Source organism: Apteryx rowi, unplaced genomic scaffold (genome assembly GCF_003343035.1).
Source record: "Apteryx rowi isolate R43461 unplaced genomic scaffold, aptRow1 scaffold_640, whole genome shotgun sequence".
Classification (NCBI taxonomy): domain Eukaryota; kingdom Metazoa; phylum Chordata; class Aves; order Apterygiformes; family Apterygidae; genus Apteryx; species Apteryx rowi.
In genome coordinates this window covers 172,391-193,081 of record NW_020450917.1, presented here as the reverse complement: position 1 = coordinate 193,081, position 20,691 = coordinate 172,391, and the positions used below count along the sequence as shown (strand labels likewise).

The 20,691-nt window shown below is 37.9% G+C and overlaps 1 protein-coding gene across 5 annotated transcripts in view; it reads right to left on the bottom strand.

Annotated features, from left to right (window-relative positions):
* Nucleotides 1-20,691, bottom strand: part of TBL1X (transducin beta like 1 X-linked) — a 209,692-nt gene that overhangs the window by 53,857 nt on the left and 135,144 nt on the right. For all 5 annotated transcript variants that reach the window (XR_003256435.1, XM_026084471.1, XM_026084470.1 and 2 more), the window contains exon 4: nt 3,538-3,645. Coding sequence is in view for 4 of the 5 variants with exons in the window: in XM_026084471.1 (XP_025940256.1) it covers nt 3,538-3,595 (58 nt within the window). In the remaining variant the exon portion in view is untranslated. The remainder of the gene's footprint in view (nt 1-3,537; nt 3,646-20,691) is intronic.

The following is a 20,691-nucleotide window of genomic DNA, read 5'->3' as shown; positions in this document are numbered from 1 at the left end:
GCTATATTTTGTTTTATTAAACCGTACAGCCTTTATCCAGACTATATCCACAGTCTGAATCTAGATCAGTTTGTGTAACTAATATATTGCCACGGTTTACCATTTCAATTTCCGTTTCATCTGCAAATGTACTCAGGAATCATTTTGTATTTCCTTCCAGGTAACTGATAAAGCTATTGAGCAGTAACAGGCCAAGAACAGATTCCTGTGAGTTCCCACTGGAAACAAGCTTTGAGATGAATATTCCCCATCTCCATTCACTTTTCAAGATTCTCTTGCTAACCAGTTTTTAATCCATTTGACCACTCTGGCTATACTCATTTTACATACTGTTAATTTGTTTGTTTTCAACCACAGTGTCAACAAGACTAAGTAAATGTCATCTAATAGTCTAAGGGTATTACTATTATCCTTGTCAACTTAACTTGTAATCTCAGAAAAAGCAGTATCAAGTTTGCTCAACAAGCCTATTATCCACAAAAGCTCGCTGGCTGGCTGGTATTAGCTATGTTGTCATCTCTTAATTTTTTGTTGGAGGTATCTAGTTTCAACCTTGCAATGGTTTCGCTTGACCTACAGTTACCTGGATCATCTTATTTAACCTTTAAAAAATTCTGGCACAACATTTGTTTTTTCCAGTTCACTGGAACTCCCCTTGGTATGCCAAGATTTGTTAAAAAGCAACAATAATGGTTTAGACATTTCAACTCTCTTAATACTCTCCAGTGCAACTTTTCTGGTCTGAGAGAGAATTAAGGAGGAAAATATAATTATTGAATTTCACTTCTAATTTCAATTTTAGAAGACTTGAACTTCCAGTAGAATAACCTGCAAGCATTTTCATACTGAAATGCAAAGCACTCATTAGTATCTTTGCTATGGTAATGTTTCAAATAATCTCAAGTGTTTCTGTGCCTTACAGCTGCAAAATACTTGAAATGTCATAGGGATAGGTTGCTTTTTACACAGTTGTTTTATCATACATATTTCCTTTTGTTGTTTCTCTCTTCCTCCCACCTTTTCCCTGTAGTTTATGGGTAAAGCCTGGAATTTTTATAGAAGATTAAAGAAAGACAACTGAAAAGGAAAACAGAACATGTGGCGGGTTTTGTAAACAATTTTTATGGCCATGCTCGATACAATTTTTAGAAGCTTTGGGTTCAGCTAATGTTAATATACAATCAATCTAACAATCCCTGTTTTCAGTAAACTCCTTAAACTGTAAGGGTTTGAACTTAAATTTAATTTAAAATAAACACTAGTCCTCTAAATTTGGCATACATTATTTTTGAAGCTGTTGATTAAACACCTTTCATTTGCCGTCTTGTCTTATGGTATTTATATTAGTAGGTGGAAAGGCAAGATGCTGTATAATAATTTCTGTCTTGTTATCTTACCTTATCTGAAAATACAGATATAACAATCTCTCTAGAAAAACAGTGAGAGTATGGAAGAAGATCAAACTAAGTGTAAGATGCTTTTTAAAGAGATTGGTGAATTCAACATTGCTTATAGTTCTCATGTGCTGAACGGAATTACTTGCCAACTGTCAGGTACAGCTACTAAACCAGTACCTAGTATCTAGGTTTTAATATGTTCAGTTTGAAGCATTTTGAATATTTCTTCACATATTTAACCCCAATTTCTCCTCTCTTCACTTATCAGCTTATATAGGGCTAAAATATGGCAAAAACAGAGGCATATTTGTGAATGTCTTTAGGTCTGAGTGGATTAAGTAAGAAAAACATTTGGTGCTTTATTTAAGAAAATAAGAGCAGTACAACTTGCAATTTAAATGAAAATTTGTGTGTGAAGTTCTTCCTAAAGTGGCAAAAAAAATTCTTTGCCTGTGGGGGAGGGGGTTACATAAAAGAACTTTTCCTGACATTTGGCTGATAGCACTGTTCTTGACTGACTTTGTAAAGCCCCCTTCTGAATCACTACACAACACTAATTTACCCTATTGATGTATTAAAAGGAATATAAAAGACAGCTTTCTTTGTTTTTCTTTTTTCTCATCAGAAAAAGTTACTGTATTAATATACTGTTATGTAGAATCTCTTACAATACAAATATAACAATGTAAAACAATTTCAGGATTCTTGAGGCTCTGATTATGTCCATCTGTGCATCGCTTTCATGTTCAAAAGCCTTTTCCAGTGCAGTACCCCATAGTTTATTTTTAAAAACAAACAACTTCTGTACAAAATTTTATTTTTCTTAGTTCCTATCTTTCCTTCATCAGATTGCATGCAAGAGCCAGACCATTTTTTGATAAGCTTTGTTATTAGAGAGAAGAATATAACCTGAGAAAACAGCTACTAACACAGGCCAGCACTGTGCTCTCAAAGAAATGTTTTAAAAGACCAAATCCTGAAAAACTATAATAAATCTTCCTTTGAAGTTCAGTGCAAATTCCTTGCATACGGATTTGGGCTCCTGGGATTGAAATAGCCTTGGAAGGGGAAGAAACAAATCAAAACAATATATCTAAGGAGCCCATATCCATGGCTCATTAGTCCAACAGAAGCAGGCTGACCCAGTATCATCTACCTGCTGGATTTCTGGTCCTCTGTTCAAGACATCTCCCATGTCTGGAGGGCTAATTCTGAAGCTGGCTTAAATAAGAGGCGTACCTTTCACAAAAATCCATGCCTTTGTCTTCCAGAATGTGAAACACACAGATTTTTAGCCAATTCTACTTTCATCAACCCAGGGCAGAGAGCCAATCTTAGGTACACTGGGTTTTGGACTATAAATCTTTTGGCAACGTTTCTGACCCCCTCTCACTTCTACATTAACAAAGCATTTTCCATTAGTGAACAGAACTTCTACTACTTGCAGTCAGAAAGTGGATTCAAGACTTGGAAAACAAAGCATACTCTAAATTTTACATTTCAATTTTAATATTTTTTTGAAGAAAAGATGAAACTTTACTTCTAAAAGGAAAGACCCTCTAAAAGACATTCTTGCTTTGGGGATGAAAACAGCAGTGGAAGAGATAGTAAGACAGAGCTACATTGACACCAAAAAGAGATGTCACTTGCACAGTTTACATACATATTACCTTGATTAAATTCTAAAACATCAGATATTTGCACCCAATATTCCATTTAGGAGCTCAACTTCATACAGCCAATGTAAAATGTATTTGGAGAAAATCCTTCTTTACTTAGTAAGTACCTGACAGAAATATTTCAAGTAGCTAAGAGATACAGAATCAATGTGCTTGTGTCAGTGCTGCCAAAAAAAACTTTGGCTGAGATGATACAACTCTACAAAAACTTTTGTTAACATAATGTTATTTTCTTGCTTTGCCTAACTGCAATGTTTACTTTGTACCTGTGTTGTGTTTGCACTTTTATTATGTTGAAGACTATGATTTCAAAGAAACATGGGTTTGTGCAAGAAACATTTAGTCTGTATATATCACTCTCAATCACTCAATACAACATTCCTAAAGCAACGCCATGCAAAAAGCCAGCTTCCCCCATTTCATCTATGACCTAGAGTTGTGATGAAAGACAGGCAATTTACCCGATTCCTGGAGATAGCGATACACCAAGAAATTCACTTCGTCACTGGTTATGCTCATCTTAGCCCAACCTCAATATGATGAGGTTTACGAGAAGTATGATCCACGCTCTGTTCAAAGGGAAAGAAAAGAACAGTTTTTGTTTTATCTTGCTTCATTATTACTTTTTTTATCAAAATAGAGGTGGGAGTTGTTAAGGTATTTAAAGGTCTCATATATTCATATTTATCAGAGCTGTTATGTCCCTATGTGTAGCACCCAATAAATATTGTGAATCAAGTACTCAAGCTATCCTATACCTTTTATTATTATTAAAGAGTAATACTTCATATATAGAGAGTCAGAGGGAGAGAGAACATTTTAAATCTTGAAAGCCCTTTCAAATGTTAAGTCTTTTGCTTATGTGGCTTTATTACAGGTTCTTTGGACACTACTCTTTACTGCCTGAATATTTTCTAATCAGAACTGCTGGCAATTACAGTCACATGTAGTATACCAAATCACAATTTTTTCTATCCCCAAACTTGTAATCTAGTCTTCTGTCCAGTAGTTCATCCACTTAAAAGACAGACTTTTCCCTTATATGTTATGCAGAGAACTTAAATAAAGTTCCCATAAACTAGAAACAAATCTAAATTTAAGATGAAATTACAAATTTTATTACAGGGGTGTATGTGTGTGAAATAATGCAATATACCTTGTGCCAACAAGGAATACAAATATCCTGGCATTATAAAAAGTTAAATGTTATAATGTCTTTGGTGATTAATGATGAGCAAGAATTAAACTTCAATTATTCACTTATGTAATCATAACCTTTAGGATGACAGTTTTACATTACTATTTTGGGCATATACTGTGACAATACACAACACACTGTATTTTAGATGATAAACTTCCTCGGAACATTTTCCATTAAATCTTGATGACAATTCATTTCCTTTTTGGGAATTTAATTCAAGTAGTTTGGTTTTAAAGGACGTAAGTATTTTTCAGACATAAACTTTACATCTTTGTCAGCCGCAACATATCTATAACTAATCATGTAAAGATTTGGACATAGAAGCGTACACTACAATCTTGTTGTGTATTATAAATGAAACATCGTAGGAGTGTGCTATTTGTTTCAATTTTCCGTATGTCTCTTCTTGGCAGGCAGAAAGGTCTTTGTTCATTGAAAACCTCTTCAGTAATTCCTGTTGCCTAAACTAGCACCTGCTACTGCAGGCAACGCTGATCGACTACAAGTTTCCCCTGCTGATGATTTAAACCAGTAGGTCACTCATGACTGTAACAGATGTCTCAGCATATTTATGTAAATGGATGTCTTTCGAACCCTGTTATGCCTTTTATTCTCCTGTACTGCCATATTTCATCAATGGCTTAGATGCTGTTTTTCCATAGCAACCCATACCTTCCTAATTTGGGAGTCATCTTTGTCAAGTATTCTAGTCTGTATTATTATAGTTTGCACTTCATGGAAAACAAGAAGACAGAAAATATTGAAAATCTTGCAGTCTCAGTAGGGAAAATCTCCTCTACTTTGGAAAAACCATCACCCTTCTGTTGAGGTGCTGGACAAGGACAACATCAGCAGCATTCAACATCCAGTTCTGTCACAAATACCATGCAAGTCCCTGGAAAGTCTTTCAGTCTCTTTTCTATTTCTCATCTGTAAAATGGGCTGAAATTTCTCTACTACAGAATCAGGAGATTGAAAGCACTGACATCTCTAAGGGGTTCAGTTACTAAGGTGGTAGTTGGCTTGGATATGGGATAAGTCTACCTTTTAAACTAAAGCCACCTTGCAACTGGAAGGACAACTGTGCCAAGTCAAAGAAACGAGGCTAACAGAGTACACCTATAGACATGAAGAGCACGCAGGGGAAGGACACTGAAAGAACAGAGAAAGCAGTGCCCGTGGCTGCGGGGGAGACTGGCTGAGCCCCACAGCCGGGCAGCAGAGCGGACGCCAGTGCCGGTTGCGCTCCTTCCACCCCTCGCCCAGCTCTGGTCGCTCCCGGACAGCGTTCTGCATTCACAGCAGGGCTAAGGCATCGCTGGGGGAATCTGTCCCCAACATGGAAAAGTTGTTTGCACAGCATTTCAGATTTAACAATGAGAATGTACTGGAAGGACAGCACTTCTTAGAAAACCCAATAAAGAAACTCCTTAAAAAGGGCTAACTTTTAAATGTAACTTTATACATACCTCTTCCAGGTAAACAGACTTGTTTCTGAATAATTAATAATTCACTGTGCCTCTTTTTGCATAATCATCACCAAACAATGAAGAACAAAAAAGACATTCATGGCAACAGTTATGGCCATTTTTATCCCCATCTGTTTGAGTACTTAAAATATATTCTTAACATTACTGCAGTCATGATAACAACAAATCAAGAAACTTTGACAGCTACAGGTTTAAAAAATACCCAACATAATTTTTTAAAAAATATTTTCAAAATAGCAGTTTCAGTATTTGGTGGTAGGAAAGTTGGTAAAGTTGAAACCTCTTACAAAAGTTCAGTTTCAGCAATGACGTACTGTGTGGTAAAATGAACCTTGTTAATAAAAAATTATCATGAACCTACAAATGCAATTCTTGGATGCATCCTGCTAATTTAAGACATGAATTTAAGACAAGTTTGCTGACGATACAAAACTGGGAGGAGTGGCTGATACGCCAGAGGGCTGTGCTGCCATTCAAAGAGACTTGGACAGGCTGGAGAGGTGGGCAGAGAGGAACCTCATGAAGTTCAACAAAGGCAAGTGCAGGGTCCTGCACCTGGGGAGGAATAACCCCAGTCACCAGTACAGGTTGGGGGTTGACCTGCTGGAGAGCAGCTCTGCGGAGAAGGACCTGGGAGTGCTGGTGGACACCAAGTTAAGCATGAGGCAGCAATGTGCCCTTGTGGCCAAGAAGGCCAATGGTATCCTGGGGTGCATCAGGAAGAGCATTGCCAGCAGGTCGAGGGAGGTGATTCTCCCCCTCTACTCAGCCCTGGTGAGGCTCCATCTGGAGTACTGCGAGAAGAGAAGGCTGAGAGGAGATCTTATCAACATGTACAAGTATCTGAAGGGAGGGTGTCGAGAGGATGGGACCAGACTCTTTTCAGTGGTGCCGAGCGACAGGACGCGAGGCAACGGGCACAAACTGAAACACAGACACTTCCATCTGAACATGAGGAAAAACTTTTTCACTGTGAGGGTGACAGAGCACTGGAACAGGTTGCCCCGAGAGGTGGTGGAGTCTCCTTCTCTGGAGATATTCAAAACGCGCCTGGATGCAATCCTGTGCAATGGGCTCTAGGTGACCCTGCTTGAGCAGGGGGGTTGGACTAGATGATCTCCAGAGGTCCCTTCCAACCTCAGCCATTCTGTGATTCTGTAATGTGGTATTTCCCATATACAGAGCGTTGCTTTGGGAAGGGGGAGGGAAAGAAGGAGTGCCTTTTTTTGTTTGTTTTTCTAAAGAAGACTTCTCTTAAAAGATTTAAAACCAGAGAAAATCAGCCTGACTGCAAAATAAATAGTTTGACAGCCACAGAAAAACCTTCAGAGCAACTACCTTTGTATCAAAATCCCAAACACACCGAGGAGCTGAATTTACAGTGTATTTTCCCTGAAGTCAGTGAACAGGAATTACTTTGACATATGCGTCGGATCATATTTTTATACACATTGTTACCATGCCATAAATAACCAGATGATCCCCACTCATACATTTAAGGTTCCTTCCCTCCCACAGATGCCACTGCAGCAATCAGATACACAACCGTAAAGCTTTTAACCATCCACAATGATCTAGAGATCTTGGCTTTGACCCAGAGAAATCTATTCATTACAGATTTGGCTGAGCAACGAAAGACCATGCTCGATTTCATTAACAATCTTTTCGATTTCCTTCTTCCGGACAGATAAACAGCCCAAATGAAGCAGACTACAGAAAACATGGTGGAAAGGAGAGAAACATACTTATCTCTTGTGTATCTCTAAGTCTGATTCACAAGGAACACACAAGCCTCCCCCTCAATATTTCTAATGTAAAAATGTAAACTTCTGTAGAAGGCTCCAAAAACCTTTAGTTATCACTGTGATATAATTATTTCTGCTGACAGTCTCCTTTTGTTACTGAAGACTAGTATTAGCTAAATTAATACTTTTTTTTTTTAATTAAGGGGTAGTTTAGAGACAATACTGATGTGCTTTTGGAGACATTTCACACTTAAACCAGCAGTAACATCTGAATTCTTCACAACCTCGAGCAGATTTATAGAAAGCATTCAAACACATGTTCCAGCTTTCTTTATTGGAAACTTTTTTTCCTGCACCCAGTTACACATAATAGAAAGTTCTACTTGCTTCAACTTTGACTTAATAATTTGGGCTATGATCCTGCAGATATTTAGGAATGTTTGAACCTGTGAGCAGAGCCTACTCAGGCTACTGATTTCCCAAAGTATTGTGGACCCCAAACATCCAAAACCACTCAGTGGATGGGTTCTTAAGATCCCGCAAAGATCATGCAAAATTAAATTTAACTGTTATTTTAAATATATACTCAACTCTCTGTTCTGTAGGTATAGGCTTGCAGATATGCTTCACATGCAGAGGTAGAAAGCTGGGTTATTAGCTCTGATATACTCTCGCTGTTTCTGCTTCTAGGGCTGCTTGGCTTTTGCTGAACTAACTCATTCAGTTGGATGAGCTGGATGCCGGCTCCAGCAAAGCTACCTCTGCAGTACGCTCCCCTGTGCTTTGGGTAACCAGGGAAGATTATTTCCTTGAGTACAGCACTGGGCTTGATTTGGCTCCATACACTGACATATTGCTGTTCTCAAATTCAACCTTTCTGGAGCACTGGGGATCTTGTTAATGGGCCATCCAAGTGACTCTGGAGAAGGCAGCCTAGGGTATAGCTAGGCTTCTGCACAGCCCTAGCCAGGTCAGTCAAGACTAGTTTATTTGCATCACACTCCCTATTCACATAGCGTGATTGCTTTTCCTGGCACTGTCTTAACACAAATAAGGGAGATCTGATTGAAGAATCAAAGGAAAATCACTTTTTAAACTCTGGAATAGCATCAAAAGACCCAGCTCCTCTCCCTCTCTTCTAAATCATACTCACAGGGTCCTCCATGGCTACAGCAGAGGCTACCTCAGGAAAGGAGTTTACATTTGCTACTTGAAGTAGCATTGCCATCCACAGGGAGTGGGAGTCACCAGGCAATCTTCCCTTCAGGAAGACGGAAACAGGCTAGACATTTAGAGAAAACACCTAAACAGAGGCTTCCTATTTCTACTTCCGGCTCTCCTGACAGTAAGCCTGGTCCTCATATTACCTCCTGAAAAAAAATCTGCAAGCTCCAGTCTGCTTTAACTGAATACTGAGCAGCCTTCAGCTTTTTGGAGGATGCTTTTTTTGTCATTACTGTTAAACAAACAAATAAAAACCAACTTTCTTTTATCTCCTGGATGGGCTGTACTATTTACCTACTTATTTGACAAGTTTAGGTTGAAATGTCTTTTCCCAAGAAAAGTTTTAATGACAACCAGAAAAAAGAAGGAAACAAAGGGAGAAATATGTTTTTTCTTTGAAAAGAAAACAGGCAAAAATAAGAGGGTTCATAAAAATGAAAACATTTCAGAAAGTTCAAATATTTAATGTTTCCAAATCAATGCACTGCTGCATGGGAACCGGAGTTGATGTACTCATGCTCTTTTTCTCTTGTCCACGATGGCTCCATGCATGTAGGGTCTCCCCATCGTATAGAAGAAAATGTGAAGATGAGATGAGCTGAACTATTTCTTTAGGAAGGCATTGTAACAGCATAGCCAAATCAGTATATTACTGTTTTCCATGAGCTCTATAGTTCAATGTGAAACAACACTTCCCAAAGTCAGAAAACACTTCTCACAAAAGGAGTTGCTTTGTCAACCTCACTATTTTCTGTTGAAAAATAATTTCAGCAGAAACTTTCAAAGAGCCCTACACTTCCGTATTTCAAGGCTGTGTCTTACCATAGAGTCAGAACACAGTCATGAATCAGCAGCTTCTCCCCAGAGGCTAAGAAGTTCTATGTGGCCCACACCACCGCATTCTTCAGGCTTGTCTTTTATTTCAGCTGTCTCTTCTGGAGGAGGAAATTCAATGTTTCCCAAAATGCCAAAACAGAACTTTTAGACAGGAGAAGAGCATGCTTGGCCCCTTCTCCCCTTGGAGTCTCTGCTGCCATTTCTAGAAGCTGCAGCATAAAACATCTTTTCATTGAAAGCACCCTGACAAGGGAATGACCGAACTACATTCCTGTTGATTACAAGGTACACAGCATGCAAGGTGATTCTTCCCAAACTCCACCAACGCGAGTTACCAAAATAACAGACAGCCCTGTTCAAAACACAGCTTGGGCATTCATGCCTTCTAGAGGCCTCCTTTGTGAGGCTTGAACTTGACACCTTCTTGCTTAAGGAAAACAACCCCCAAAATATAAACAGTTGCCCCTTCTAGAGGTCATCCACTTAAGACTCCAAATCAAAATGCTACTCACAGTAAGCTGTGCACTATGTTTCCCTGGCCTTTCTTCATGGGGAGTTAAACAGTTAACTACCGTCATTCGCTAAATGATCATCACAGGTCATCTGAGTGGCAAAAACGAGGCAATTCAAACCTCTCAGAGATATTGTACTAGGTTCTTGACAGGTGCTCACTGATGTCTTTACTTGCCTTACACCGTGTTAATATTTTTGAGGTTTTCTTCACCAAGCTAACATTAAACTTGCTTTTTGTTTTGAAATAAAAGTTGAGATTTTGAAGAACAGGATAATCTCCTCAGAGAAGGGTCAATGTTAGTGCTCTGTACTACCATGTGCTGTCTCACTTAGAGCTCTGTCACTGACATTTATAGCAGCTCAATAAGGACAGAGACCTCAAAGAGAAAAGGCAACAGGCTTGTCAGAAAACCTGAACAGCCAAATGTTCAGGCTGATTCTTTTTATTTTTTTCTTTCTTTTTTTTTTTTGAAGTCTAACAATATTTATTTACACTGACCTTCTGATCATTTTAAAAACACCACAAAAAAACAAAGCAAACCCCAGAAGCTTCAGCTCATCATCAGTCTCACTGCTGGCTAAAGACCACATTCTTATGAAAAGAAGTAACAACTGCATTTCTATCTGAGGTCTTCAGCAAAAACTGTACAGATACAAACAAGCTCTAATTCTGATACCAGCATGTTAGGATATCTCATACAATTAATCAGTGAATTCAACCATATCAGAGTTCAGAATCTGGTGCCAATTGAAGAAAGAGGAGGTAGAAGGAATGTGAATTATATACATGTGGTGATGATTAATGAACTTGCAATTCTGCCTTGAAGAGGTCACTCTTGACAAATCAAATGCTGTGTGGGCAAATCTGACAAAATGGGATTCTCATCTAAATAAAAGGGTCCATCAAAATAAAACAAAAACTGAGTTCAGGAAGAAGGTCAGTGAAATACTGATAAAGATGTGCTTTGAACAAATGAATCTCTCTTTATTTTTTTTTTTAAGAAAAAGGATAACTGTGCCTATTGTATTTATTCTTTTAAAGAAATCCGCAATTAATCATCAAAATGCTTGTCCAGTTCTGGAAAAAAATGTAAATAAAACCAAAAACATCCAGTATTATGTCAAAACTAAAAAATTCAAACCTAATTAAAAAATATTAGTAAAAAATAGCTTGGCCTATTAAACACTTGGGTGAACATCACTTCAAAATGTTTATTTTTATTTCAGCATCAGTATTACATTAAAAAAAAACCCTATAAATTACATTTCAAACTGAAAAGCCATTTGGAACCAAATCCAGAACTATTTATTCAGAAAATGGCAACAAGGTATATTCTAGCATTTTCTAAGTGCTTTTCAAACATTTTTCAATTAACCAACAATTTCCAGCACAAAATAAGTAATTATCAGCATAGGACCAGCCTTTTATCACCAAATTCCCTGAAATCTAGTTGCTATATCAAAAGACGCAAAACTGTATATCAAATCTTTCATACTTATAATCTCTTAGCTTGATCAGGTTATTTTTCCGTTCTTAGCTGGTTTACTTACATCAGCCTCCAGCATTTCAGTTCTAAAAGTTCAAATGGATCTTTTCCAGCTCCCTTTGCTGTAGAGTGAAATAGGTTTTCCTATATTGTTCTTTCCTTTTTGGCATTTTGCTAAGGGGGAAAAAAGCAAACAAAAGCAACCACTCTTCTTAATTAGTGCAATTGTGTTATGCCTCCTTTATAGCCTACTCCTGAGAAGAGGCAACTTCCATTATATTTCTTCTCTTTTTTAATAAACAAAAATATTATTTATACCATATACTATATGGAAAGCTCTAGGAGCCCAAAAATAAGATTGATGGCAGACTAAAGGTATGGTAGTTCTAGAGCTTGCAAATGAAATTACTGTTTTAAAAAAGAGAGAAAAAAAAAAGAAGAGAGAATTACAGAGGCTTAAGAAATCAAAACACACGATAGCATATAGTTTGAAAATCAAGATATTTCATGACTCTTGGAACAACTACAATTCATTTGGAATGTTGCCACTAAATAGAACCAGGATTTTTTTCCTCCCAGGAGCACAAAGTGTTCACTCATCTACTTACTGCCTTACGTTTGCAAAGAAATGTTGATTTGGACAAACTGTGGGACAACTGAGTGCGTCCACTCATTTCAAATGAATTAGACCAAAACACACAATCATCTGACTGTGCAGTTACTAGAGTGTGTGTATATGCATTCCCATATATAGAATGCAACAAGAAATATGTTTTAAATCTTACAAGCAGAGCTACAAAGTAATAGAGTTCAAAAAAGTCAAGAAAGACTGCAACTTTAAAAAAATAGAACAATTACTCTGTTACTATTGTAATTACAGCATCAATATTTGCTTTTCTTGGTTTTTGGCAAGATGAACAGTTATCTATCTCAGGGTTAACTTTTGACTCAGGTTACCTGGATTTACCTCAATTTACTAAAACCTCAAAAAAAAAGTAGCGAACATTAGCAGTTAAACTTTTTCATCAGTGCTTCATATTCACAGAGTAGTGAGGTGACTGGAATACGATGGGATGAGTTCCTATCATAACAGGTTGTACTTGTCTGATTGTTTCATTTTCTCTCTGCAACCACAGATATGAGCAAAATACCACAGCTGAATTTTTAGAATGACCCCCCCTCCACCATTCAATATATAGAATAAGGCACAATTTATTTTGCAGCTGCTAAGAATTTCTCTAATACTTAACAATAAAGATAACTCAAATTGAAGTTTTAGTGTATCTGAGACCCAAGCTTGCCTTTGAGTATGGACCTGAGCAGACACCCAACTGTGATGAGGTGGGCCAAGGTCCAGTAGATAACACATTTGCCTTTGAGGTGACACCCTGTGGCTGGGACAGAAAAGGAACAATCACTGCCATAAGGGCCCTGAGCCAGATGGGATTAGCAGGCAGATGGGATTAGCAGGCACGATGCCTACTTTCTATGAGGTAACTCCACAGCAAAAAACACAAGAGCTATTGGCCTGGAAGGACAACAAGTGAGAGAAAGCCTTGAATGCCTTGCTTGAAAGATGGAATATGTGGATAAGGCTTTGTAGATTTTTTCTGATTTTTAGCCAGCAACTTTGCTGCGTAAAATGGCACAACTCCTGGAGCAGGGGCCAAAATGCTGATTTTTTCCCATTCTAACTGAGTGGTTTAACCATCAGGCTGCAGTCAGGCTGTCTCTTGCTTGTTCTTCTTATTTTGGAAGAAGGAGATAAGGATAAAACATCTATGAGTGACTTTTACAACGTTTCTTATATAAACTGCCTCCTGTAACACCTGAGGCACATCCTACTTTGAAGAAACACACTGCCGTCAGCTTACTGGTTGGAATTGTATTAGTGCCAGCTACAGGGAGATGTACCTTCACTGTGCGACATATTATGGAGAGGCACGGCAGGCATGTCATGTAAACACTGCAAGACTAGTGAGGTGATGCACAGTCATGTAAACATAAAGCGTCTGAGACTTTTTCATATCCGTAAACTAAGTCTCTTATTTCATGGCTTTGTTCCAGATCTCTAGCGTACAGGAAACACTTGTGAGGCAACAGGCAGACTGTACTGGTAACGCAAATGCAGTAACAACACTATGCAGAAGCGCCTGTTTGTCCAGATGCCTGTAGGTTTGTGTTTTACTTCTTTCCCACAAGGCCCAAATATTCAGTGAAATCTTGAACTTCAGTTTTGTGTACGTTTGAATTTCATGTTATTTTAGTATCTTTTAGGACTGCTCGCTAGAGGAACAATTAGAGAACAGAGTAAGCAGAAAAGCCATTCTGGCACTTTCTCATGACTGTGCCTATAACTTGTGCGACAAAGCCAAACCTTGGGCTTACCAAAGCTCTGCCTGTAAGAGGATATAAAACAACAGGAGTCTTCTGCTGGGCAAAAAACCCTGAAGCTCTTTTAGCCATGCAGGTCGGCCCCGCACAGCTGCAGAGAGCAGCAGAGCAGTGGCCAGCACAGGCACCAGCTTTGTTTGTGACAAGCGCAAAGACGACAGACGCAGCTACGAGCCATCCCGAGTTCGGGCCATGTGGCGGTCACGTGAATGAGAGCTACGCAAAGGTCTAGAGAGAAGCCAAGAGGCACGGCCTGGTAGTTAGTTCAAGTCGGGAGAGCCTCAGGCGAAGGGAATGTGCGGTGACGTCGTTTAGGGGGTGGGTTTTTATTAGCCGCAGCTAATAAGCATAGCAGATGTTACTGGGAACAGTTTGATGTCATTTTTCCATCATTTATAACTTTATTTTTAATTTTTTCCTCAGAGCAAGCAAAGGCAATAGATCTTTCCACATATTTCAACCTTAAGTTGTTTTCCCTGTAGTATTGTTAAAAGTGTGGTTAAGGATTTTCTTTATTTTTATTATTATTATTACACAAAGCGAAAAAGTATTCTTCCCATTTGCCTGTAACTCCAAAACGGCTGAAAGGATTATATTCTGAGTTAAAGGGAAAAAATACTTTTCAGGCTCACAACATGGAAAATTGCATCTCCTAAAACAAATATTTTGGAAAATGCAGAATATGTGAAAACACAAAATTATACTGGAAACTATTTTGAACTTTTATTACAGCAGATCCCATAGTTTTCTACAAACTATTTATAAACATATTAACTATGGCTATAAATAGGTTATTCTCTTCTCTTGAATAATCTTAAGAGAATGTCAATGTTAACCGCCGTAAGGACAAGGATTATACAGCATAGTGCAACAGAACAGAAAAATACATACATATATTAAGGATATTTCACTGCTATATATTTATACCTCCAATACTTAGCTCCTGCTGAAAACCTGTTTTTTTTTTTTTTTAATGTAAGCTTCATGAGATTTACTCCTGGGGACAGGTCATTAAATGCCTCCATATTTTACGGAAGGTACGACACTACTTTTCTTGTTGGAAGCTAGAAGGGGAAGGAAGAAGGATGGGAGGGACATAATTTGCTTTAAAAGGATGGCTGTAGAAACTTCTAAGCAACCACTGAACTAAAAGCTTACTTCTAAATTACTTTTCTGCATTCACATTGCTAGGTATTTCATAGAGAAACTTCCCACATGTATCCCATAATATAGGGCTTTGTTAAATAATTCCCTTTAAAAATCAATAAAAAGAATTATGAATGAGTAATCTCAGCCTCATGAACACCACCTCAAGCACCAAGTTCAGATACATGGGAATTTGGCAATTAGGAGTGAAATTCTGATCTACATCTTTTTCTTTTTTTCTTTTTTCTTTTTTTTTTAACTTTCCTCTGTATGCTAGCAATACACAGACTGAAAATAGCAAAGAAAAATTGAGGCACAGCATAGCCAGTAGGATAATCTAAGCTGTGCAATACTATCACACATATTATCTATCGTTTTATCCATCCCTCTTCCTTTGTATGCCATTATTGGCCATAACCCCTTAGGCAGAGGCTCTCTGTCATTTTATGTTTTCTGGCCTTATGTCTTACTGGTAAGACAGTAACTAGGAGGAACAGCTTGTGCTTCTACTCTTGCTGAAGGGTGTTAGTCCATTTTTACAAACACATTGGTCAGCGATGTATGGAGGTACACACAAAATGTTCCAAGGTGCATGTACTGTAAATATATTTCACTGTGGAACAGGAAAGGTAAAACATGGCGACTGACCTATGGGTGAAGGATGAGAAGAAATAGAGGGTCTGCCTTCTAGATTGCTGGTGGGTTTTGTGCCTTTTTTTCCTCTCGATCTTTTGGCAGTTTGGTACATTTCAATATGGTATTTTGCTCTTTCTTTCAATTTGGGGACGGCAGGAAAACGGAGCAGCCCTCTTAAAGAGAAACCTTACAAAGTATCTTTAGGTATTGAAATTGTATTTTAAGAGTGATTTGTCAGTCCTCACTAGATTTTTTTTTTTTTTTTAAGACCTTAATCTTCTGTAAAACACAGAAAGATAAAGCATCACATTTCTGGTGGCAGCATCATGAAGTACTACACAGCCCTCATACGAATAGCAAAGTCTATAGATTAAAAGGCAACAATAAGAGGAAAGATTTTTTTTAACCTACTTTTTATAAGCTAAACAGCCTAGAAACTAAGATGAACTTAAAAATCCTCGGGGAGTCAGAGACAGACATGACGTAATCAAAGTTTTTCATGAAAAATTTTCAGCTGAATACTTCTCAAGTAGGATTTTAAGGTATTATGACACAGTTACTAGTTAGCTCAAGTTAAATAAAAAGTACTCCCCTGCTTAAAAAATCAAGATGTAGATAACTGAAGCTTTAAATCCACACATACAGGGCTTGAGACGCTTTTAAAGGTTTTAATCCCTAGAAAAGAATTGTTTCTTCAGAGAATAAAAAGATTCTAAGTTTTTGGCCTTCGCTCCAAGAGGGACTCTAGGGAAGCTAGATCATAAGGGTCGAAATACCTATCAACCACCATTTACTATTACAAAAGTAAGCCACTAAACATCAGTAGGATTTTGGGTGCCTAAAGGCTTGAGGATCACAGGTGGAAAGGGGCCTTAGGAGGTCTCTAGCCCAAACCCTGCCCAAAGCAGGGCCAGCTCTGAGGTCCGACCAGCCTGTTCAGGACTGTGTCAAGTCAGGTCTCGAAAACCTCCAAGGACAGAGTCATAACAACCTCATGGGGCACCTGCTCCACTGCCCTCACAGGAAAAAAGTTTCTCCTTCTATCCTGACACTCTCCCTGAACCACTCTCTTTCCAACTCACCCTCCCATCATACACCACTGTGAGGAGCCCATCTCTGGCTCCTCATAGATGCTGGGGGGCTGCTCGGTGCCCCAAAGCTGTCCCTTCCCCAGACTGAGCAAGCCCAGCTCCCCCAGCCTCTCCTCACGGGGCAAGCGCTCCAGCCCTCACCGCCTTGGGGGCCCTCAGCTGAACTCGCTCTGTTTGTCCATGTCTTTCTGGCACTGGGAGGCCCAAAACTGGACACACTACTCTAACAAGTGGTCTAATGAGTGCTGCATAAAGGGGGATAATCACCACCTTCTATCAACTGGCCGTACAGCCCAGGATCCTCTGTTTCTTCTAGTTCACACAAAGAGAAATTACAGTAGTGTCGGAAAGATGCAAAATCTATATATGGCTTTAAAATGAAAAGCAGTATTTGAGTAATTGAAAATGAAAGTCTTTCTCCAAATTGGAACAGTTTTGCTCGCTACCATCTTTACTAATTTTATTTGGAAAAAGAATTTTATATGGAAAAGATATGCTGAAAAGTAGATGGGGTAATACTCAATACAGTCATGCTTGTAAGATCTTCTAAGGATACAGTAACAAGTGAGTATTTTAACCATCCAGCTCCTGGAATGCAATTCTCAAATGCTAGTTAGCTATTAAATTCCCTCTACAAGGAATGGGGAAAGTTATGCGTCTCTTTCACAGATTTATGTGTTTTCCTCTAGCCACAGATTAGGCACTTGTCTGAGACTGGGATTCATTGCTTCAAATTTTCCCTCCAAATCTAGGACTGAAATTGTATCTTTGGCTGTAGAGAATTCAAAGTTTTTATTTGAAAAAATATAGGAGAAAGGTGGCATGGAAGTGGTATAAGAAATTTAAGAGACTAGAGATTAAAAGATTCACTTTAGAATTAGCAGGTTCAAACTTGCATTTTCCAGCTCCCAGGAGAGCACACTTCACACCTGGTTACAGGTTCTTGAAACGATAACTCTGGGCAGCAAAGAATGTGAGATTCATGAGCTAGAAAGATGGGGGAAACAGACCAGTAATTCCTTTTCATGATTCCTCGCTTATTGCAGACATTTTGCAGCTGAATAATGAACAATACACATCCAATTTTTCAGTATTAGTGAAAAATATATGTAGGAAGTATGAACATTCATGTATTGTTTACTCAGAGATGAATTTTTATTTATCCTTTTGCTTTTCACTACTTTTTTTTAAACATGTGGTTTTCATTTCCTTATGAAGGGAAGATAATTCTGGTCTCTATTTCTAACCGAAACTCAAGATTCTTTGTAGCTGTTATGCAAGGAGCAGACATCAACACCTATATTTAACGGTGACATACTATAAGCTTATATTATCATTTATAATTTGACTACATTTTAACTATTTGGACTGTAAAGCTCCATGGTGAGTGTTTGCCTCAGGCTAAATTTCTCTGGAAGGCATAAGCAAAAATAGCTCAGTCTTTTCAGAGTGAAGTTAGGGAAAAATACAGTTTTGCTGGTATTTATACAGCTGGTTCAATGAGAATCTCTAGTGCTTCCACACTTTGGAGCAGGGACTTGACATTTGGCAGAGAGGTTGCTCTCATGGCAAAGAAGTGCCTTTTCCATCGCAGTGAAAATCCACATGAATTTGACTAATATAAAACCTCTTGAACATACTACTTGCATATGCTCTGCACAGGTTTGTTAGAGGCCTGTAATTAAATGATCAAAATATTTTCCTTGCACTAACTTTGCTCCATACTAAGGTGACAGGAGCTTAGTGTCTTTTTATGTAAGGAAAGCAGATACATAGTGATACAGAGGAAAGGGTGAGGGATAGGACAGAGGACAGCGAAAGGCAAAGGGATCACAGTTACAGGCCGAGGGATTACTCAGTTGGTTTTAATTACACAAGAAGTTCTACTAAACCACTATTTACAGAGAGCAGAAAATACGCTTTCCTCCCAAGGAATATTTCAGGGGAAAAACAGTAATTGAAAGCTAAAAGTTTACAGCCAAAATACAACATTGATTTTGAAATCTCTGCTGTCCTTCATACTAATTTTTTCAGTAGATTATTCCTGCATAGCCAGACTATGCAACCCTTTATGTGTTTTTGCTGTATTTAATAACCAGTCGTACTTGCATTATTTTTAAGAGTTCAGGATTTCCCCCCCAAGCATTCAGTTATGAGATTTAGTTAGTTAGATTTGGAACTTTTTTAAAAAGGTCATTTTTCAACAGAAGGTTGATGATTTTTTTCCTCTCACACTTTTTTTTTTTTTTTTTAAGTTAAGAACAGATTCAAATAGCATAGCTGTTTGCTTATAAAGACCCTTATTTTACTTTGGTCAAATTTAAAATTTAATTGGAAAAATCACAGAAATTCTCAGCATTTAGTAAACTCCTAATATTTAGTCAGCTCCTTTGAACACCAGAAATGCATGCAAACACACATTGTTTAATTCATGCTCATTCTCAGGTATTGGATTCAAAACCAGAAAAGCAACCAAACCTTTTCTAGTTCGATGCCATGTGTTTAAAATGCTGGTTTTTGAGAGGTACATCTTTTTGAGCCTTTTCAGCTGTCACTGAGCAATATTTTTGTACTACAAACTAGACAGAGGTGATCAAATGAAATGTGTCAGTGAAGAGCCTTCACTTACATTTTTATTCATTATAAACTCGTTCAGATTTGATCTGGAGTCGAGAACAGGGACATTCTAAACCCTACTGCCTACCAAGGAAATAAAGATTTATTTCTAAGACCTTCACAACTGTTGCAGAAAATCATTCCTTTCTCTCCTTTATTAATAGACACCTAAAAGGTTGGCTTGATGTTTAAGAATGCTTACAACCCCACAGGCCCAAAAGACTTCTTTTCCCCACCCGATTTACTGATGCAGATAATCTCCCTTCACACCAAGTATCTTGCGAAAGAAAGCTCAAAGAGAAGAAGAAATTTGTCCAGATTTAGTTTCATATTAATACACTGCCATTACCTGATATGAAAATAGTGGTCTGCTCTTTTTCAGAAAAGGAAAAAAAATATATCACTAAAGATATTCCGTAATGAAATTTTACTTTGCGGCTGCTGATACTTTAAATCCAGACCCATGCGCAAGTCTTACATAATTTTTTTTTTGTTTAATTTTTATGAACATACCCATACAGCACTTATTATCATATAACCAGAATCAAGCAGCCTAAACCTCTTTTTGGTAATAATTTCAGCAAATCTCAAAGCCAAAGAAAAAGAGTTATTATTAGTAATAAAATTTGCATTTATTTTGGAAAGATTACAGCATAAAAAGGAGGAAAATAAAGTTTTGTAGAAAAATTCCATTAATTAAAACACAATATTGAGTGTTTTCATTCAACCAATAATGATAATAATGTAAGAAAAGCATAGTTTTGCATATACTTTTGCAATCTGTATTTTCTTCAATATAAGAAGATGCAGACATACAAACACACAATTCTCACATAAAGAGATGTATGTCTTAACAAACAGCAGCATCCATTAATGACTTTTTAATGCTCTGTATTTTCAAATGTTCTTAAAGCATTAATTAATATCTCTTAGGCATTTCTGGAGAGGTTTGGATTTTGGTGTAACTGAGAGCTTCTCATGTTCATACTAGATGTCAGTGATGGTTTAACAGTTACAGTTAAAAGTGACCACATCCCCTCTCTTCCAAAATGAAGTAACGCAATGCATCTGTGACAAAGTTAAATGTAAAGCTGAAGCTTTGCAAATTCAGATCTCTAACCCCTCTGATTATTTCACAGAATCACAGAATCGCTGAGGTTGGAAGGGACCTCTGGAGATCATCTAGTCCAACCCCCCTGCTCAAGCAGGGTCACCTAGAGCACATTGAACAGGAT